This window comes from Spodoptera frugiperda, chromosome 30 (genome assembly GCF_023101765.2).
Source record: "Spodoptera frugiperda isolate SF20-4 chromosome 30, AGI-APGP_CSIRO_Sfru_2.0, whole genome shotgun sequence".
Classification (NCBI taxonomy): Eukaryota; Metazoa; Arthropoda; class Insecta; order Lepidoptera; family Noctuidae; genus Spodoptera; species Spodoptera frugiperda.
Window position 1 is genome coordinate 7,357,895 of NC_064241.1, and position 22,835 is coordinate 7,380,729.

The 22,835-nt window shown below is 35.2% G+C and overlaps 1 protein-coding gene across 2 annotated transcripts in view; it reads right to left on the minus strand.

The window, feature by feature from the left end:
* LOC118270050 (autophagy-related protein 16-1) overlaps window positions 1-22,835 on the minus strand; it is a 172,904-nt gene that overhangs the window by 15,794 nt on the left and 134,275 nt on the right. For both annotated transcript variants that reach the window (XM_035585497.2, XM_035585498.2), the window contains 4 exons: window positions 12,121-12,241; window positions 7,890-8,069; window positions 4,912-4,996; window positions 1,587-1,733 (listed from right to left, as the gene is read on the minus strand). In XM_035585497.2, coding sequence (XP_035441390.1) covers window positions 1,587-1,733; window positions 4,912-4,996; window positions 7,890-8,069; window positions 12,121-12,241 — 533 coding nt within the window. The remainder of the gene's footprint in view (window positions 1-1,586; window positions 1,734-4,911; window positions 4,997-7,889; window positions 8,070-12,120; window positions 12,242-22,835) is intronic.

The following is a 22,835-nucleotide window of genomic DNA, read 5'->3' on the forward strand; positions in this document are numbered from 1 at the left end:
TAAACTTCGTACTTAGTGCAGCGATACTAGTTATCATGATAGAGATACCTGTAAGCTCGGTGACATCACCGTTTTATTTTATACCCTAATGCGACGACATAATCATCATTGCGTCGATACAGGAGTCAATAAACTAATTAGCGGAACGAGATTTAACTGGAAGACTTTATTGAAGAGACCGTTGCACATAGTACAGTCATAGTAGTCTTTACTTCATTAAAGGTACTGTAGAGGTGTAAACAGTTTAGCACAAATTTATGGTTATTGTGTTTCGACGAGTGATTTTCAGTTTAAATTGCCTTCCCAACTAATCACGGAGCGCAATTATAACAGGATATTACAGGAAGATCATTTGAGAAGATGCTTAGGTGAAGATTTAAGGCTTTATTTAACAACTACATAATCTATGTACTTATGTTTATATTTATGAATTGTTCAATACAAATTGCTGGATCGATATTGCAGAGTTGTTTCGTGGGTGCGCTCTCATGGATAGTTTAGTTTTGTTATTGAACGTAGTGGGTGGCACAGCGATTCGAGTTCTACTACATTCCGCCACTAAAATGTTACTTATTAACTTGAAACAAATAATTAATCATAATTATCTTACTATTTTAATATGCTTTTTCCATTTAGTTTTTTAAGCAGGTTTTACCTAAAAGCTAGTCATAAACAAAATAAAAACAGCTACGTTAATTAATGTCATGCAATATAAAATAGAGATAATCATTAATTAATCAATAATTAATGAAGTTGTTAATTGGAGATAACCCTGTCATTAATATTCACTAGTGACTAGTGTCAATAACATTTATAATGATACCTAGAGAAAAAGTTTGCGTGATATAATTAAATTAGTATTGAATTTGCTAGTATAGCTAGAATTTGATAGTATAGCAATTTACATGTTGGGGTCAATTTCTTTGGAAACGATGTTATTTAAAACTTCTACAATTTCTCCTGATGACGGAGACACGTAATATTTTTAAATGCGAAAGTTTGTGAAGATGAACAGTTACATGTATCGAGTTACTCTTTCTAAGAATAAAATTTTACAAAGTGGTAGAAATAATCTAGTACGAACGAACACAAAATAAGGTTCCTACTTTGTATTCCGTCTACCAGCAGCTTTGCAAGTATTTAATTATATTTGCAAACTTACCGGAACACAATGCCATAATACTAATTAAAATATATTTTATAACTCATTAACTTATACAGTATAACGATTTCAACATCAACATCATCAACAGCCAATATAACCGCCACTTGAGGCTTCTTGCACGGAGAAGGTTTAAGCTTTAATCACAACGCTTGCTCAATGCGGGTTGGCGATTTCAAAGTTATAATTAGACATTTTAAGCCCAGGTTTCCTCACGATGTTTTCCTTTACCGTTTATCAATAGATGTCTTTAACGATTAAAATCAAGATAAATTTGAAGATGTGTACTTACATGTGAAATAATTAATACATGCACACTGTTTTCGATGTTTATTTTTCATTTTTATGTTATCTTTTTAATTTTAATTGTAAACTTAAATAGTAAAGCAAGAAATAAAAGGCTTTTTTATTTTATTTTACTTACGTGTGATCCTTGAGTATGGTTTCGAGTCGTCCGGAATGTGTGTTCCATACATAGGCGGCGCCGTCCGCCGCGCCGACGGACAGCAGTCGCCCGCCCGGACCGAACGCCGCCCGCGACCAGTCGCACCCCACCTTGAACGACTCGTGGCTGAAATGTAAGATAGTTGACAACTTTTTATTTATTTATTTATAGTCTTTATTTGTTACACGTTAAGATTTATTTTTGTATAATGTATATCATTGTGGTTTTCTCCACATTTGCGAGGTGGCAAAGGTCCTCTATTCTGGCCTTTCTATATCCCTATTCACCCCAAGTTAATTAAATTGACAATAATTTTTAAAGTTCAATCCTTTTGTCAAAACGACAAATCGATATTTTTCTATGGATTTTGTATGAGACATGAGACGTCATCATATTTATGTCGATGTATTATTAGCACACATATTAAAAAAATCAAAAACGAAATATGTCGTAAAGTAAATTAAGACAAAGTTAATGTAATTGTGATTATTTTAAAATATTGCATTGTATTCTAAAGTCGAAATAATTTACTTTGAACTGAGGAAAATTCCCAATTAGCAGCCCTGTGTACAACGCGCCAAATAACTCCACGGCTAAAGAACGGGACAGAGATATAAAAGACGGTGAAGAGTGATAAGGACAGCGAGAATCTTGGCTGAAATGCAATTAGTTGTGTACACTTTGTCACGTAGACTCATAATAAGTCTATCGCAACTTAATGTCCAGGTGTTCAGGATTCCTTCTGATTCACGTTGGAATGTGACCAGCTTAGAAGTAGAATTTCCTATATTTTATTTATTTTTTTAATCCAAATGGAAATTAAACAGTTGTCTGTTAATTAACGCCTAAAATCTTTCTCGTGTCGAGTCAAAATTTAATTAAATTTATTAATTAGAATACGAAATCTCGTAAAATTTATTAATAAATGTAAACTAATATAATCATTTATTTATATTTAATGATCACAATCTGTTAAGTTGTTTATTATCTTAATGCAATAAATCAAAATGAACACTGAAAATAATCAATTAATAAAATACCATTTCTATTTAGTTAACGGACTTTCTCATGAGATTAAAATTAATTTTATCGAGATAAAGTTGGTGTTCGATGCTTTTCAGTAATTCCGATAATATGTGACCGTGATTTCTTTATTATTTACAGTTATAAGACAGTATAGGAAGTAAATGTAATTAAGTGAAATATATTTCTTCAGTGCCAAGAACTGATGGTATCGTATACTAAGATAATATAAAAACTTGAAAAAGCTACACAGTCTACAATTAATTTAATGTTACAGTACACCAGTAAAAGGAAATTAACTATTCTAGTACAAAAGATTTACGTGTGAGAACCGAACAAATGTTTGTAGAACAAAAGACATCAACGCGCTAGACTGATGTATATCGGTACCGTAAAACATGGCAACTTTACCATATTTTAGAACAAAACACGAAATATATTTTTAACCATAAGACGCATAGAAACCAAAACTATATATTTAGAATTGTAGTCTATCTGGCTCACTTTACCGTAATCGTCATTAAATACAAACACTTATTTTAGCCGTAGTAAAGAAAAAACAACATGGGTAAAGATACCAAATTTTTGGCAACTTTACCTACGCGCCGTATTCATCGTGTATTGCATATTAAAGAGTTGTTGAGGTACAGAGGGCTTCATCTAGGACCTCTTCGTATTATAATGCAAACAATATGAGGAAATCTATAAAGATAACGGCTACACAGACATTAGGGAAAGTTGCCACGGGTTTCATCGTAATTTACATACAAATAATTTGTTACGCTCGGGGTTGTCAAAAAAGGAGGAACATTTTTATGACATGTATATTTTAAAAAAAAATTAATAAACCTTAAACCTAAAGTAAAAAAACGCACAAATTTCTAACATAAATATTATTCCCTTTTAAACTAAATTAAGTTCTAAAATTTTAAGTATTTATGTTTAAAATTGTAAAAAAGGCTACAAAATAATGTTTAATCCTTGACTTTTTAATTTTATGACTTCACTATCTCCATAGCTAATTATAACATCACTTCCGTATAATTTTTATAGTGTCTAGCTCCGAGTTTTCTGCGGTTTTGTTTCATGGGAGCCATTTTGGCTGTAAAACAAAAGGTATTATTAAATACATTATATCTTATCATCCAGGATATTCACTATTATGCTGTGAAATTTAGGTATTCGAAAATGGTTACATACACACAAACAAGAAAAAAACATTTATTGCCAACCCTAACTGTAGGTAAAGTTGCCACAAAGCAGGCCGTGGCAACTTTACCTAACCTGTGCCAATATTACCTAAGCGATTATTTATCAATAAATTAAAGAAAAAGCAAATGCTGACATTACAACAGTAATCCCAACTATAATATACATACAAGATCAAAATTTCACTCACCTGTGACAAATAGTTAAGGCTCTGTAAGCACAATTTAGGAACAACTAACTTTTAGCACATTTTCACGCATACATTGTGACGGCCATTACTGGCATAATAGCAGTCTTACGTCTACGCAAAATATAGTAAATATTTCCTTTTAATGTCTAAAAAATACTTCTATTACAAAACAGAATTCTAGTGGGTAGATTTTTAGATAAATGAGTTTATACCGAATACCTATAGTATGGTAAAGTTGCCAAGGGCCCGGTAAAGTTGCCATAGTTTACCGGTACTTCGATACGTGAACAAAAGGCGAATGTTTATGGCCTTCCAATGTTATAGTTATGTGATTATTTCAAACGTAACGAGCTTTAAACTGACTGACTTTAAGTAATAAAAATAGAGAAAGCAAATTTCAGAAATGATCAAAATTTTTATAATGTTCAGTTTTTATTTTATATCAACACAGATTATTAATTGTAGTAAATTACTTTTTGGTTGTTTCATTTTTAAGTTATTATAGAAAATCTGTATACAGATTCATTTCATATTTATCTCTTTTACACACATTAATTTCTTTACGTTTATTTTTACAAATCCATTTATTATTCACACCAAAATCTTTCGCATCATTTCATAAAGAACACGACTATGTTATTCTTCGATTGACTAAAATAAAGTCCTTACACAGTCTATGATTGACGTACATCTGTTTCAATTTAAATTTAAACAATAATTATTGGTTTACCACTATTGTTCTAGAGTGAGTCGTAAAATCCAGAATATCTAACTGTAAACATTTCTTAGTCTATTACATCGCAGGAAAAGACATAAAACTTTATAGTGGCGCAGCAGAGTTACAAGTAATAATAATAAATTATAGTGTACATCTGTACGTACCTGAAAGAACGTACGATGGTATTCATCCTTAGATCTATCAGTTGTATTGTGTCGTCCCGAACACACGCCAGTAGGTAGTTGTTGTCTGAAACCAAAGTTCACGTTAACTAACAATACAATAGATTTTTAGTTTTTCGTGTCGTATATCGTCACGCATTCTATCCCCGAAGGGGTAGGCAGAGGTTCACATTATAGCACTGTATAATGTACGCCCACTTTTCACAATTTATGTTGTAAGTCTCATGTAATAGGGGGTGAGCCTATTGCCTACTGAGAAATTTTCGAAAAACCGAAAATAGCCCAGCAGTACTTTGCCCGATCCGGGAATCGAACCCGAGACCCCTTGCCCGGCAGTCGCACTTACGACCACTCGGCCAACGAGGCAGTCATTCTCATTATCATCATTTTTAGTTTTTATTCCGCTTATAGATCTATTTTTAGCATGCGGTGTGCAGCATCGCAATTAATGCTCATGCAGTAGAGGTGCAACATAAAACACACAAACGACATGCAACAAATCACTCGACATATATTTCGCTACTCTACGGAGCATCTTCAGGAGGTGTTGAGTCGGCTCCCGCAGCTCGAAATATTTTAAATATTCTATTCTATATACAAAGTTCACGTGTCAATAAGAACTTAAAAAAAAGTTAATCATAACGTTAATACATCAACAGCTTCACAGTTACGACCAATATATGTATTAGTGATCATAAAAGTTTGATTTATAGTGGGTGGCTCATCTGTTACAGATGTAAGAGAAAATATTAATATTACATATTCATCGCTTGTGATTGATGGACCATGCGTTTTCTCTAGACAAGCGGGTTTTATAATTATTTCCATCGGTCGGGGTGGAAATCGTAGTTTAAAAGGTTTAGGTTTATCAGAGACCATAGTTACCCGGTTTCTGTTAACTCCCCAAGCGTCATATGTTTTCGCTTATATACGCGTGTATATAAACGAAAACGCTCCAAACGCCTTACGTACGCCATGTAAAATACGTATAAGATATTCGCTCATTGGAGAAAAAACAACGTCCAATGAGCGACTACCTACACGCGAGGGGTTAAATGTCTAGTTCCTAAGCCAGCTCCTTCGACATCCGTGGTATCAAGTGTATTCTACTCTGCCGTTAAGACACAAGATATTACAGCTTTCGCCTAATTTCGACTATTTGTAATCGATAATCCGCTATGTTCTTTATTGCTGCCTCGATAATCGTTCCCGAGGTAATGTTTAACCTTAAACCTTTAACTGGCGCTTAATAGTTTTAATGTAAGGTAAACAGTTTCACGGATCGAGCACACCGCTTTATTAAATTAGATGATTTAAGTGTACGATAACATCATCGTTTCATTAGCTATCAGTCCGTATGAAGAGCGATCAAATGTCTCGAGGTCAGTAATAAATTCTGATGCGGTTTGCGAGCCATTAGTTGTTACTGGTACAAACGTGAGATTGGCGTCAATGTGCTAACATCAGCTTAGTACTAGGAAAGCAGTGCTCGCGTCGTGCTGCAGCAATTTATACGATAATCTACAATTTACGTTTACATGTTCTTTCATTCATTAGAATGAATTTATCGACTTGAATTTATGATATTTTTACACGTTAATCTATAATGATAAATTATATGTTATTTTAATGCATCATGAATATTAATGTAAACATAGAAATTTGCATTTTCGATTATATTTGAAAGTGTTGGTTGATATTACTAGTTCATGATCTTCATTTATGGTGAAATTATGTAAAGGATTGGATGGACAAGACAAGACTTTCCCGCTAATAGTATGTACGCTAAGAACAGAAGAGAGTTTTCAATACTTCAGCAAAGGCTTTACTCTCGAAAAACTATAATTTATTCTCCAATGGAATGTATGTAGCACATATCTTTTAACGCTAATCGTTTTATTTCAACAATTCAAGAACAATTCATGAGAAAATAGCTTTTGTTTTAATAGTTTAATCAAAGAATGTTATCATTAATTTCTCCTCTCGCTTACATTACTATTAATAAATATGTAGAGAACAATCTCGATGAATGAAACTATCACATAGTACATTTCTTTCTTCAATAAAATCTTCAATGGACTATCATATATCTTTCTGAACGATCTATTCGAGCGATAAAACGATTTTTTTTTCAAATTGCTTCTATCTTATTGAAGTACGTCGTTTCACAACTCTTATTTTGCTTTCATGCAATCATTTTAATTACAATCGTTTTTTATCAATTAAAATTATAATTGAGAATTAATTCTTAAAACATTTTAGCCCCAATTTGGACTTCAATAAAATGGTTAATTAATGTAGGACACATGCATTTTGGGGCTCTAGTTATTTGTGTGCCACATAGTGCAGTGCATGATAGATTGTCGATAGCGCTGATGGATCTGGATCGAGCGTGATGGCTAACTGTGAACTGTCTCCCCATTCATTTGTCCGATGAAATCGACGTGATTTAATCAGTTTCCGAGGCAGTGACGTCCCGACACCGCGATTGATTGGAGGTATCAATCCGAACGTTTCGTGCGATGCACAGACCGTTACTGACAAAAAAGGGATCGATCGAGAAACGCGTAACGGAAATGGGCATTGCGCACCCGTCACGTTGTAGTGCTGACACGAATACCGATACTAATATGCGATGCATTCAATTACAGAAAATTTACAAGTACTTCAACCGATAAACAGCTATTTAACATTTGATGCTGTGTACTTGTCTCGCAGCTGAACACAGGTAGCGATGTTAATCTTAACTACTGTTCCTTTAACTGCTCGACGGCTTAGTTAATTTCTTGCATTTGAATATTAATGGATGTACAAGATTAATGGTGCCATCCTATCGTTGCTGTCTATAAAATCATGCTTTGCCTGTCAGTGTATGGGTGTGTTAACGTTCAAGCAAGGTACATTTCCTTGCGTTCAAATATATTGGCGTTGACAGAAGCGGTGCCGAGATAAACACATACCTCTACTGAGATCAAGCGAGGTGACCTTTCCTTGCAGCATTATATCATTGGCGGACATCTCGGTGCGAATGTCCCAAAACCTGATCCTCTTGTCGAAGTGTCCCGAGATGATGGTGGAGCCGGCCCCGTCTGACGTCACCAGGTCGTTACACGACGACCCCGCGAACTTTGTCTCGGTACCTGTGGAAGCGTGCATTATAAAATCTGTGCCATACAACGGTTGATCATAACAATAAAATTTCCTGAAGGCCTATTTAATGTTTGCAGTAAATTGCTAGCGTGTGTTATTGCATTCATGACTAAAGATTCTTCGTTGTGTAGATGTTAAATTTTACGACTAATACGAGTGTTTTAAGTGGACGCTAACCCGTGATGTAATAAAGTCATAATTTACAGTTCTTGGTAAATTATTGCGCAATACATTATGATTATTATCGTTGTCCTTCGGGGTATTTATTTTATTTAGTGATCATGGGATTCATGGGACATAAATAGCAAATACGGTAGCTGCAATTATTTATCTATACTTAGGTTTTGGATGCGTTGGTATGTACATAGTATCTTTTATGGATATCCAGGAAGAAAACTATGTTTTAAGTATCTGTTAAAAATAAAGTTATGAACATTTTTTGAAAAACCAACACTACAAATTTATAAAACACCACAAATGGCGTAACACCTTTTTGGCTACAAGATTTCATAGCAATTTTTGGCGTAGCAGCTACTGCACAATTCTATTTTTGTCACTTACAATAAACTTCACCACCTTTTTGCCATATCTACTCACCATCTTAAGTTACACAATTAAACGGACAGACAGATTAAGTGAAACGAGAAAATGTACTCTCATTAAACAGGGACAAGTTATAAATAGCTTTGTAAGGAAAAAATTGATGATAACTTATTTGGATGTATCGATGGCGTAGAAAAAGTACAAGTGCACGTAGTCTTCACTTGATTGCGGCTAACCACAGCTCTCCGTCGCTGTATCGATGATATTTACAGATCGATGCACTACAATACCTATGGTATTCTTTTGTACTACATTCATATACCTACTAGATTTCTGTCTGCGGCTTTATAAGCGCGGAATTGGGAAGGTTTCCTCCAAATATACCTAATAAGTTTTCCATTCTATGAAGGTGGTTAATGGTTGTTTTCACTAATCACTCCTAAAACATCTCGCAACTAAGAGCTACTTAACCGAGGAAGCCCCAAAACTATTATATCCATTACCTGTATTGTTGTCACTTAAAAGTTGGTGAAAAATAACATAGTGTTAAATGTCACTAATATTTGTGCTTAGAGGTTCCTTAAAAAAGAGAAAACGTACATAAGTCTTCTAGTGTTGAAACATTTTTCAGAGTCGAGTCATTTTAGAGCTCATTTGGTACAGACAATCAAATTAGTGAAAAGCTGAACGGTAATCAATTATGAAGGCGAGTTGTAAGTAAAATCTCCGGTACCTAACACTAAAACAAATTCAGCAGTTACGACGTGTATGAAGAATACTTCTATAAACATAATGCAAGTTTTATTGTTAACCCGTCGCTAAGGGTTCACTACTACGAGAAGCCTTACATATATTTTATCTTTATAGGTACCAGTTTAAGTTGGCAAGCGGCGAAATAGGAAACTACTAAAATGAAATTGAAATACCATTAAACGTAATATAATCATCGTTAAATAACTCATACCTGGCCAGGGGTTATCGGACGAAATAATATAATTTCCGGCATCGGAAATGTCAATATGTATTATCCACTTACTCTAGTTCTGACTGCATAGAAGGTATAAATAATCCAACGTTCATGAATAAATATATAATATAAATTATATGGACATTAAACTCAAATAATCCCCAAGACATGTTAACAAAAAAGCAACAGGATTATACAGACTTGTAGACAGAGCCTTAGTTAATACTCGTGCAGACAGTTACCACATCGTTCGTAATGAGTTAATTTAAAAATATTAAATAATCTGTCAATTCTTATCGATATCCGATGTTTATCTATGACAAGTCCCAATATAAAGCGTGTTTGAAAAAATACTAATGTAATAAATTGAACTGTGTGTCGGCGCTACGGGACGCCGCAGTTATTCACACTCGATTGAGAATTAAGTCATAAATAGATGATTGCTTATGAAATGTGAGTAACAATATGATGGCTACTTGTTCGGGAGGTCTTATTGTGTGGTTTTGTTTCTAGATAATTAAAGTTGCTTCGAATATTCAGCCAATTGTACAGCAAAGAACAGTTGAAGATTATTTCTGTTTATGACATATTGAGGTTAAAAACAAATTCTGATTAAGATTTCACGACCCGTAATTCATTTTTCTATATCACGGATCTCACTTTCTAATCCTCCTCCGCCCTCCATGCCGTTTTCGCATGGCTACAGTCTTTGCTCTACCCTACTGGCGTCTGTCACAGGCTCTCATGTGGCTAGGAAAATCAATTAATCGATTTTGTGTTACATGATATACGGCAGAACCGTAAGTGTGGCGACCATAAAATAAGTAATCAAGGATTTTCCAATTACTGAAGCTTATCCTAATTAATTAATATAGCAGTAGGAATACGGATGCACTAAAATGAGTAACTAATTGCGTTACATGTACGGATTAGATTTCAATCAGTTCTTGGAAGTGGTTTCCACGGGTCAGTTAACATTACAATCTTATAACTTAAGTTTAATGGCGTTATCTATCAAGATCCAATAATTGTAATATGTTTATGAGGACGAGTTCCCAGATGTTTATAGTCTGAGAATCTCCTCCTTGTATCGTGTATGTAATAAGTTATCGAGACCTTTATATAAGTTACAGCCTTACCATCGGAGGCAACAACCAGGCTTCTCGTAAATTAGCGAAAAATAAAGTTTAACGAGTGCTATATGGAATGTAACAAATATTTTTAAATGGCTAATATCCTAGCCCCAGACCTTTGAGGCTAATATCCTCTTAAAGTTAACAGAGACTAATCACGAATGTTAAGTGAAACAGCTCTAAACACCACTTAGTGTTAGTTCGCAAGCTCAAGGGAAAACAAATGTTAGCTAGATAAATTACACGAACGAACGTATCAAATAAATGTATTGCCGCTCTTTAGATAAAATGCAAATTTTTAACAGACACTAAAATAGGAAGAGTTTCGCAGTTGGAAGTCTAGATAATGCTTAGTAGTTTCGCAGGTTAGATTAAATGTTTCACTATGAATATTATCTCGGAACCTTATAACGGCATTTAAGAGAGGACAATCGGGCACTACCTTTCATTTACCTAGATTTAGAGAACCTGTGATTAGATCTGAGTTTAATATATTTCTTCATGTTAATTTCGTTTCTATAGAGCACACGACCGGCTTTTGAATTTATGATTGGCAGTAATTATTCGGATTGTGTTCAACTAAAAGCGGCTTGATTAGATTCTGTTGTTGTAATATTTGTGGTTTACAGATAAACCACCGGCTTATGATCTTGCTTTAAGATTGATAATAAATTATTATGATGTTATAAAAGCAAGAACTAAACCACAGCCAGCTTCTTTAATTTCAATTGAACATAAATTCTCGTGTAATATTTTGAAGTTAGAAAATTGGAATTCCTAATATAGAGTAACTTAGGGCATACGTGATGATGAATTATGATTACTAAATAATTATCTTCAGAGCAAATAGGGTGTCTAGTGTTAGCCATTTCAATTAGTCATTGATTTTGCTTTTTGAACGTAGTTACATATATCATGACGCTTGTCTACGACCGGAATAGCCAGAGGCATCCATTAAATATTAATAGGTAATCGATTACTAGTATTTTTAATTCGGCTTTTTGTATAAGTTGCCAGTCTGCTTTATGTACGCTAAAACTAACGAACATGCGTGCAAATTTACATTATTTCATTTATTTCTTAATTATAATTTTCCATTTTTGGAATCCTTTAGGATTAATATGGTCAGTTATTTTTGTAACGTTTCCATTACAGAGCCTCGAGTTTAATTTCATATTTATGTTAGGTTATATACCATCGTTATGGCGTGAGTTTAAATCTAAGCTGTTAGTACTTGTCCACGTTATAAAAGACGCCAGCGAGAAGGGTTTTCCTACAATAGAATATTATGAGTTATTGTGTAATATATTTGTCTGTGTACTATCAGGAAATAGGATTTCGTTATATACAATCTGTATTTAATAAACAAGATGTTCCTGTGAGTTGGTACATACTTACACATTTTACTTCTAAGGTCCCATATTTTGAGTGTTCGGTCGTGGCTCCCTGTGATCACTTTCGTGGGCTCGCCGAGGAATTTAGCAGCCATTACTTTACCACTGTGACCCGTCAATGTGTGCTGTAACAAATAAAATGATTTGAATAAATATGTGCAAATAGATATAATCATAATATTATCATATTCACATTCAGTGTCGATTTGAAACGTGTATGCATAATTAAAGCCGAGTAACATCCTATACTTGTATAATCGAGTGAGTAAAATATAAAGGTTGCAATTTATTAAAAATATTGGAAGGAAAGCATTGATGTAAGAGGCGAGTGGGGTAATAAAATGCAAATGGGCTACTGTCAAGCTCCCGGCGGAGTCGGACAAGGTATACACGTGGCCGCGGCTCCCGGTGCGCCACGAACAACCATTATTGTCTTCTGTTTATAGCTTCGTGATCTCTTCACACAGTTTCACTTAGCACTGCACCAAATCGATGTCTCACGAAGGAAATCGTTGAGGCCTATTTGCATCTAAAGTGCCTATTAATTGCTTGAATGTCACAGTTTGTAAACGACTTGCTGACTTTACGATAATGCTGAATAATGTAATGCGTTTTGAATAACACGGTGTGTTTACAAATACGTTTTTAGGATTTATTGTAGCATTGTGCAACTCAATTTACTCTTGCAATTTGAATGATTCAGGTGTATGTTAGTTGTATGAAATGTTTGTACAAACATGACTAGAAGTGTATTATTAGAGTTTCAAAGCCGTCTCACATTATGTCACAAAAGTTAAATAATAGCCAAGCATAATAACGGTGTGCGGAGTTGTGTAAGTCCAGGCTCACAACAAATACGCAGTAGACTTCCATAATGTCGGTGCTCGAGCTGTAAGGCCGTGGCTGGTTCATTAGGGAGTAATGTATTACCTACAATTAACAAACAATCTTACTGGAATCATGACGTTATGGCAGATTTACAACACAAGTTCATTCTAAACATGACAGGCTTGTAGTTAAACAATCTGGACACGCTCAAAATGTCTCCATAACTTTGTGGTAATGCCGGGTAGACGGCTGACCCGCTCTCGCCGTTCTTAATTACAGACAAAACGCTCCGTTATCGGACGGCAGAGTCGACAAGTTTCATTCCATTTATGTGCAGTAAACAGTAACATAAACAAAGGCAAGAGACGCACACTGCTGCTAACAACGCTCTGCACTCGTCCGCCACGTGCTCATGTAAATTAAACATAGCGCACACGGACTACGCCACACGTTTCCCGCCCGCCTAAGCTACACAACAAAGTCATTGTAATAGTTGTATCGCAAAAAGTATTTATTTTTTCTTCCGCGGTAACGAAAACATGTTAAGTCATTAGAGTTCTTGCTGTTATTACAGCGACGCTCATTTTGTGACATGAATTGCAGCACGTTCTGCAAATTTAGATATCATTATAAAATATTTAAAACGGTCCGATACGTTGAAAAAGATAATGTTAGTAATAAAGGACGTAACTGATGTTATGAGAAGTAATTGACCTCGGCGTATCTCGATAAATACGAATTTAAAAGCAATCATACCGATAAGTACTATTATCATATGTGGTTATTATGTGCATCTTTTATATCGGCGGCGCCCCAGGGCGGGGTCGTTGAGAGTCTACAAGAATGTACAGACACCTTCGTACCACATTTTCGTATTTGCATTTAATATTGTAAGGCCTTTTTAAGTTAGCAACCCTAGAAATTCCAAGGTGGATGCACTTCTCCTTTCTCTTTCCTACTCTTCGAAAGATCCATTTCTAAACCAAATTCGATCCAGTAAGCACGTTTGGCGAGGAGGAATTAATTAAATTTAATTCTCAAGGCACCATTAGCCAGCGGGTAGTGTTCCCGGACAGCGCACAACGGGACCTTATCATCGCTTTTAAAATTTATAGTATAACGGCTAATTAAGAGTACACTCATTTGGTTCGTTCGTCGCGTCACGAGTGCGGGGAGCTTATATGCTGTTTCGGGTTATTGCCACGCGATAGTCAGGGCACACTAATTGAGGGGGTTAAGCGATATCATCCGGACAAGGCCCGCCGACTCTTAACGAGCTAATATAACTTGAAGTACTACATTCCGAATCGGCAGACCTCCCAATGCTTACAATTCGATATTTGTTATTACTCATTTTAAAACTTAAATCCAATATAATTTTAATGGACTTACCGACCAAAGAAAAGTAATTTCGGAGCCAAGTTGTTTGGTAATTAGCTTATTGCCAATCCCCATGGTACGTAATTATATTCACAATTGGACCAGTCATATCGTATTGTTCTGTCGGGATAAATGACAAAGAACAGTACCATGATTTATTATGGTTAAACATAAAATATAGTGCACATTATAGTTATCTATCGACCGCTACCGACAACTACCAATAATTATTTTAATTTACAACATATATTGGCCGTTAGAACATAAGTAAATATTGTACGCGCAGCCGGTGAAATAACTTACTCCTTATAAATCAGTTGATTTGAATTGCGCTCTCATTAGTGATTCCAGCTGCGGTGCGTAGCGCAGAAATACACAACTTATTACTTTGGCTACATGGCTAAATCCATTTATAAAGTATCCACATTTAGCTTCTGAATACGCAACTTATCTCTTGTTGATACTCAAATGAGTTCACCAAATAAGAGATAACATTGAAAAAAGAATTGCGGTGTCGGTTTCATTCATGTGGACTTTTGAATTCATATAATGCATGCAGAGTAGCTTATAAAGAGGCATATTTTATGATATCAATATGTTGATCTGTCTCATCTGTACATTAGATGCACAATCACGGAAATGCTCTGAATATTGCAAAAATAATATGGCGAACTTATTATTATTTTGAGCATGGTGGCGCTACATTTTAGTGTCATTTCGAGATAATCTTTATAATCTCTTCGTATTAGCATATTTCGAGAAACTAGAAAAATGCGAGCAGAATAATACATTGTGGAACATTTGTTGTGAGATAGTGGCAACTGGCACCATAGGTAGGTAGCGAATGTCACGCCTCGTTTCTAGTTTCATGTACTTCCTCGTGTGCGGCTATCGGAGGACATAAACCACGACAGGTGGTTGTTAAATCACAGCAGTGTTCGCGATATGAAGAGCGACAACAGATGCAATCAAGTAGTAGTCGCCGAGGGGGCGCTGCCATTACTTATTTACAGAGCTGAGTAACTAGGTGTGCGAGTTATATCTATTTCCTTTGCCAAGTGATAACGATACTATGAGTGTTCATTTATGATGTCAGCATTCGGATATTTTGCAATTTACACTAGATTATATAGCCGTGAAAAATGATCGCGAACTAAACTTATTACTGCACGCCCCCAAGGAATTCAAAGATTATATTTCTATAAAACAAAACATTTTTTTGCTGAATCAACGCCTGACGTTGTTTTAATAACGTACAACTTAATAAGTAATTATGTAGTGACTAGAAAAAAGACGATGAATAGTATGAAATTAATTTTACGGTAATTTCATATTTGAGTAAGATAAGTCTGATTGTTATCCTATGGTGTAATTACGTGGATATTTGTTTAATTTGCATACAGCAGATGAAAGAACAGGCTTTAATGAAATATAACAGAACTTGCGGTCAACGCGCTCCTGAGAACTTTTTGTTTAGGTCATAAAGATGTTTGGATGCCGAGCCTTCCTTTTTATGCCTTGCGTAAGTAACTTACATTAAATTGTAATCAAAATAAAATAATCGAAATGGACGGAGTTATGTTTGCGTATTTTGATTGCAGAAATAATGAGCTGTATATACAGTAACTATAAACGTACGTATATTGACATGTCTCTTTAATCGTATGGTGATATAGAAATAGTATCTTGCTTGCGAATAATTTGACCACGCGTCTACTTTTGTTTGTGAAACTGTAGATAAATGAAAACATTCCAGACTAAGTAAGACCAGAGCTGCGGACTACTTAGCGGGTTTACCGAAAAGGCTCGAAAAGCAGGAGTAGGAACGGGGTGGTTTTTAGTCAGTAAGAGTCTCTCGCCTCGCCCAAGGCAGGAGAAGTCATTGGATGATTGACCACCTTTAAAAAAGGTCAAGTAAGAAATAACGCAATTATCATAAAATGAATAAAAAGTAAAATTAGTCAAAAGTAGAACAGAAGATAGAAATAAACATCGTTTCCACGTCACTTTATATATTTATTTACAGTAAGATCTTTCCAGAAAATAGTAAATTAGCATTTCCTAAGGTGTGCGTGTGAACGACGCCACCAGCTGTACAAGGCATGATATCCACATTATTGAAGGTTTTTCAAGAAAGTATTTTAATTAATGAGAGACAAATATCTATCACTAATTAAAATTCTTCATTAGGCTTAGGGTACGCAGATTAAATGAACGGACAAACAGTAAAAAATACATTTTAACAGTTTGAAGTTATAATAATGAAGAATGATGATGCGTTTCATAATTGAAGTTTGCAAATATTGCAGTTTATGGGATTTTTCTTAAAACATAAATCATTTTGTGCTTTAATTCAATTAAAGAGATTCTTACAAAATGTAAGATATAAGTCTGATTTAATACGATTCAATTTAAGATTTGTTATTCCATTTTAATTAATAACAGTCTTGAAGAAAGATGTTTTTTTACTAAATACCAACGCAACGTCTTTCGATGAACACAACGCGTGCAATAATTTACGGTCTTTCGTAGACCTCATATTAATTTCAACCTTAACATGTGTAGGTAAGATTGGAAACGTATTGGCATAAACTTTTATAACGACGACTTATAGGTACTACAGAACTATTTCACCAATTCGACATGATGTGAGATAATTAAGACCTATGTGTTTTTAGAAGCGTTTAAAAATAGAAATAAAAAAAGTCTTGTTAGTATTGGCAACGCGAGATGTTCAAAAATAGTTAGAAAGTATTTTTTTTAAACTTAATAGGATGACGTTTGGCTATCAGCTCGCCTGGTGGTAAGCGATGATGTGGCCGACGATGGAGCACGCCTACCTATGAGCAACCTGTTCACTCGGAACTTGAAGACACCCAAGTTATATTTTGTAGGAAACACAGACTCCGGCAAGGAATTCCATTCCTTAGTATATGTATTAGGAACGTATGCATGTTATATTCTAGTGTAGAAAATGTTCGGGAAAATGTCAAGCAGAGTGCTCGATCCCCCATTAACTTATTCCCACACTGTTTGTTGATAGTGCGTGATTACCTCGCGTTAGTATCGATTGTTATCATCTATCTGAAGCGAGCTAATAAATCTTTGTTTTTCATACAGTATCACTTCGTTTTTCTAAGCTGACACGCTCCCATAACACTGTTTATTTTTTAAACAAATAATACGCATTTGCGGCAATTTAAGAGTCATTAGCAACGCTTAGGCGATTAATTACAGTTTAGAGACCACGAAATTATTTTACGCTTATGGTGTGTGTATTAATCACGTAATATTTCAAACTGCGGCACAGAATAAGATAAATACTTTATTAATTGGCTCGCAAAGTTAATACTAATAAAGTAACTACTTTTGTTCGATTTCACGATTACCGTTTTAGATTAAGACAGCCATATTTGCTATTTACTAATTAAGTTAAATCTTTTTGATTGAAGCTTATTGCAGCCACTGTTCAAGAATTTATTGTAACGTGTCTGTATCTCTCATAAAAGGAGTTTGTTGTACTAAATGTACAAATACGTCGATTTTAATGTGAACATTAACCGACTTTACCTGATTGTATTAAAGCTTAACTTAACGCTAACAACTTTATTTTAATGGAAACGACAGTTTATTATCTGAACTGATTTAGGTACTTGGACTCTATACCGTTAGCTATGTAGGAAATTGCAAAAGCCGCACTAATTAACATTCTAATGAAAAGTTTTTCATTCAAGTCACTGCTAATAAACTTCATAAATTATATTTGTTAGCGACAGGCAATCAAAATTGAGTTCAGTTTCGCTAATGTGATGTCATGATTATTATTTATAGGGTCTTTCCTATAGTTTACGCATTCTTGAGAGAGATATAAATTAACGTCGATCAGCGATAATGAACAGTATATTTTATAATAGACGACTTAAATTCTGGTGATCAATATCTGATTTAACGGCGTGTTTTATCGTTTGCTAAATTATGGAAACAAAATTAATGTAATGAGGGTTGTGTCAATTTATAAAGTGTTCGCATAAATCAATTTACGGATGATTAAATATGTACCTAACTGTACCGTTGACTACAACGGGGAACAGTTAATCAATTAACGAAATATGTGGTGTACCGTGCGGTGGACCGTTGCCAACTGTACGTATGAGGTACACACCTATTTGTCACAACCGCGGCCGCCGCTTACTATCAACGCAAAACCAGTTGATTTGTTAATTTATTTCATGTTGCGATTTGCGTTGTCCACTTGTCTGCTTGCTTATTGGGTTTCTGCTTGTTTAGACCTACAAGAATACAACGCCTTTGTATTAGAATAAATTGCTTCTCAGCGAACCTTACAGTTCATTACGAAAGAAACACCATGTACCTTTTCACCAAATGACTTCAGCGCTGGAAGAGCCAAAGAAAAAGCCAGTTAAGCGTCAGTGACTAATGATGAGCCACGACTAGGAAGTGTTTGTAACATACACTAATGTCAATGCATAGCGCATAAGAACACTCGTACTTGTTGTTAACATTTCGCCAGTCTAATTGAAAATATATGTTCCTCAACTAAGTTTAAAGTGTTAAAACATATAAACATTGCATTTTAGAGAAGTGTGACAATAGTTTAGCTTGCTAGAAAATATCCACAGCTTTATGTGTGTGTCTGTAATTAACATGCTAAATAAATGGGCTACAGTTAAATACCAAAACTGAAATGTATAAATACCGTCATGTCTAGAATTATCGTAACTGTACAAAGCTCATACAGCTTTGTGGTATGTTAAGTTGTAGATGTGGAACTTTTAGAAAGTTCAGTCTGAGAAAATTTTACGACTTTGGTTTGAGAAATACTGAGATTGAGTCTAACGATAAAAAATGTTGTTGGTTAAAAAATGGCTTGACATTTTAAAAAGCGATGGTTTATTAATTAATTTCAGCGCTCACACGGAATTAGAGTCCGGTAGCTGCGCGGCGGTGGCGGCGGCGCTGTGCGCTCGTAACGGCGGCAGCACGGTGCGCTCACGACGCGACATCCACCGCCGATTTATGTGTGGGAGCGCTAGGTCGTGACCCTACCACATGAAAATGTTAATTCGTCTTATATCGCAAGCATTACTACCGCACCACATTCAAATACAACCCTTTAATTTCGCCATTACAATAATTGCTCCATTAGAGAGCAGGAAAAGGCCTAGGTTACAGTCTCGTCCAAATAATTTCACAAATTAGATGCTGTTATACATTGGCGTGTCTAGCCATGTATTATTTGCATCAAGTTGATTCACGTTACCAGAATTGGAACGCAAATTGTGTCTAATCACTTGGTCTTGGATTTCATAAGGCACCTACATTTTTTTGATTGAAAACGGTGAATTCAATTACGACTATAGTGAATGTCGTAACTTGAAATATCGGAAATGTGTACGGCGGAATCGGGCGAACTTGTTTTCGCACGCTCATGTAAAAATTGCTCAAAAACTATAAAAGTGTGCAGTAAACCGAAATTGGGAGGCGAAGAAACGATGTGACCGTGTTACAGATGCTAGTAATGCCGGTTTGGCGTGACCGCATCATCTCTAATGTTGTTATAATGGCGATATCGGGCGTGATCGTGTGAGTAAGTAATTGATAGAGCAACTTGCAATTGTCTCTGTTATTAGCCGCGCTAATACACTTAACTTATTGAGGTTCAAATGTCGACTGCTCTTACTCCGTAATGCCTCATTATAATATTTGTAATATGTGAACTTTTTAGACAATAGTGTAACTGCTAACAGTAAATTATAATGGAACGGAACAAAATATTTATGTTGCGGCACTTATTTTTAGTTGTACTGTTTTATGTGTTCTTTAATGTTGTTGTTTAACAATTCGATATTAAGGTCGGGCTCGTTAGCTCATTATGATCATTTAATTTAATCGATCAATTCAGCAAGACTTGCAAAATTATCGGTAAATTAATAGAACTTCATTAAAACGGTGCAATACTTGTGTTATGAAAATAGCAAACAGCGTGCTTAGCTTTCTGTTGAGTTGAGACTCAACTGCCAATTTTGTATCGTCATTAAACCTGATTATATTCCACGATAACTTGTAAGTAATTGGTACACATCCAACGCCAGACGTTAAATGGACTGGAGCTATGAATTTAGCTACAAAATTCTAGCACATTAAGGTGTTAAGAATACAACGGAAGATATTAATCTACTAGTTTTTTTGTTGCTCTTTTAATGCACCATTTAGACACAGATATAATAATATTTTCCCAACCGTTTTGACGTTAATAAAATTATGTACTGTGATATAATTGATGCGTATCTCAAGTGTTACGAGTGTTAGTAGTTCATTATAAATGAATTTCTTAATGTAATGGTTCCAAATAGTTTGATTATACACATTAGACAGTTAACATGTAATCCACGTCGTTTGAAACTGATTGTATCGGGACTTGTAAAGCTTAACGGCTTTTACAAACTTGTATTTGTAATTGCTTTAAAGAAAAAGTATTAACTATAGGGTAAGGGACACATAAATCATAGGAACAGTGATGATTCAGTTTAATAATGGCGCTCATGATGTTGATAGATGGTGTCCAATCTCCATCACTTAAATGTACATAATGAAACTATGTATCAAATTGATGTCGCAAAGTTGAGCGATTACTCGGTTAGTTTATAAGGCGTGGTGTCAATTTTACAAACACAAATCGATCAAATTTAATTTTTATTACTTTATAAATAGAACACGAGTAACATATTCAGGTATTGGTAGGCTTGGTCACAAATGAATGGCGAAGACACAAAAGCATCTGTCTCTCTACTATCTGCAATATCGTTATGAAAAGCTCACGACGGCACTAGATATCGCTAGAACCACTTGAGGTATCTATTGTAGGAAACAATAACAATAAAGTAAGTAAACAGTAAGTGAAGAGACTGCTTTCTACTCTGAAATGTTGAACAAGTGCGTGCGTTCTTACACTAACACGCAGTACATAGTAAAAGCAAGTTTTATGCATTATTACAATTACAGTAATCGGTAAAGATCGATCATTGAAAGTGTGTATGAGGAAAAACGATTACCCGCGAGTGTTTGGTAAAGTTTCGTGCATAAGTAATTTAAATCGTTTACCCATTAAATCGTTAAAGAGGTTAGTTACGAGAAAGTAACAAGTGGGATAAAAAAATTGAACTGTAAATTTGCCAGTTCCCCTTCTGAGTGAAAGTTTAAACATTTTGTTTTTTATGTGTATTTGCCTAATGGTGGACGAGCGGAAATCGTACATTATTGTTTTTCCCGTACCGCAGGACCATTAAATGCATTATGCCGGGAGAATACAGTACGTATCAGTTGGAGAGCTATCAATGTCGGAACAGTACACGTATTGTTATTTCAGAGTAAATATCGTTAAGTCAGGAATGGCTCTCGAGCGTGAGCTGAGGCGCGTGAACGTTACGTTTAGAGGTGGGCGCTAAGTGTTCCGCTATTGGTTTGGGTTACAGTGTAGGTAAAGTGTAACGAACAAAGGATCATTCGCATTTTGTGCGGCGTGTGAGACAATGCGCAGTCCAGGCACCCAGCTAGCGTAACGCGGGGTGAATGAAACCTAAATCAGTTCACGCTCATGCCAATGCTCAACACTCGTACTCTATACCTTAATAACTTCGGTACGCTTCAAGTCTCTTAGTTACAGTTGGCGAACATCATTACAATATGGTGAGGAAAAATTGGAACGAAATACACAAACAGTTGAACGATGCTCGAAGGGAACAGCCGAAGCGAATTTTGATACCACAACTATCATCACATGCGTGCCGTGTCTAATGTGACTTACGCTGTTGGCATCTTATAACTCCTTCAGATGGACGGTCTTTGACTTCTTGTACCCGGAATAACAGCACACTGATTGAGTATTTCCTGGCATTTTAGAGTATAATTACTTGGCCACTCAAATACCGAATGATACATACCAATTTGTAAAGTAACTATATTTTATTACGGTTCTTAATTACTCTTTCCCGAATCGCTGAGATGCGATGAGAACCTGACTATGATAAGATCAAAAAGTTGTAGGTTAGTGTCACAACATTCGTATTCAGCGCTGTAATCTTACAACCTTATAAGGTTTGTGTGTGGAGTTCGAAAGAAGTGGTTGATGAACGGCCCCGCGTCATGTGGGATAGTTGATCTCAGGAGAGATCTCGAGCATTACAGTGTTATCTCGCAGCCCGTTACTGGATCAAAATGCAAATTAACTCACAACCCCGTACATGACTTTCATACTGCTTTGGAGTCCAAGTTATAATTAAGCGCAGTATTTTTTTTGTGAGAGTCTTATGTTTGTCATTAAACTCTTTCATCTTGTTTTGTAGCTGTATGTCAGTTATTTTTAAATACAAAATATTCGCTCAATAAATCAATACGCAGACAGTGACTTTCTTTAATCTTTGTTTAGTACTAAACGTTATACTAATGTTTGCAAAAGATACCAAACACATTAATTAGATTCTGAAACAAGCA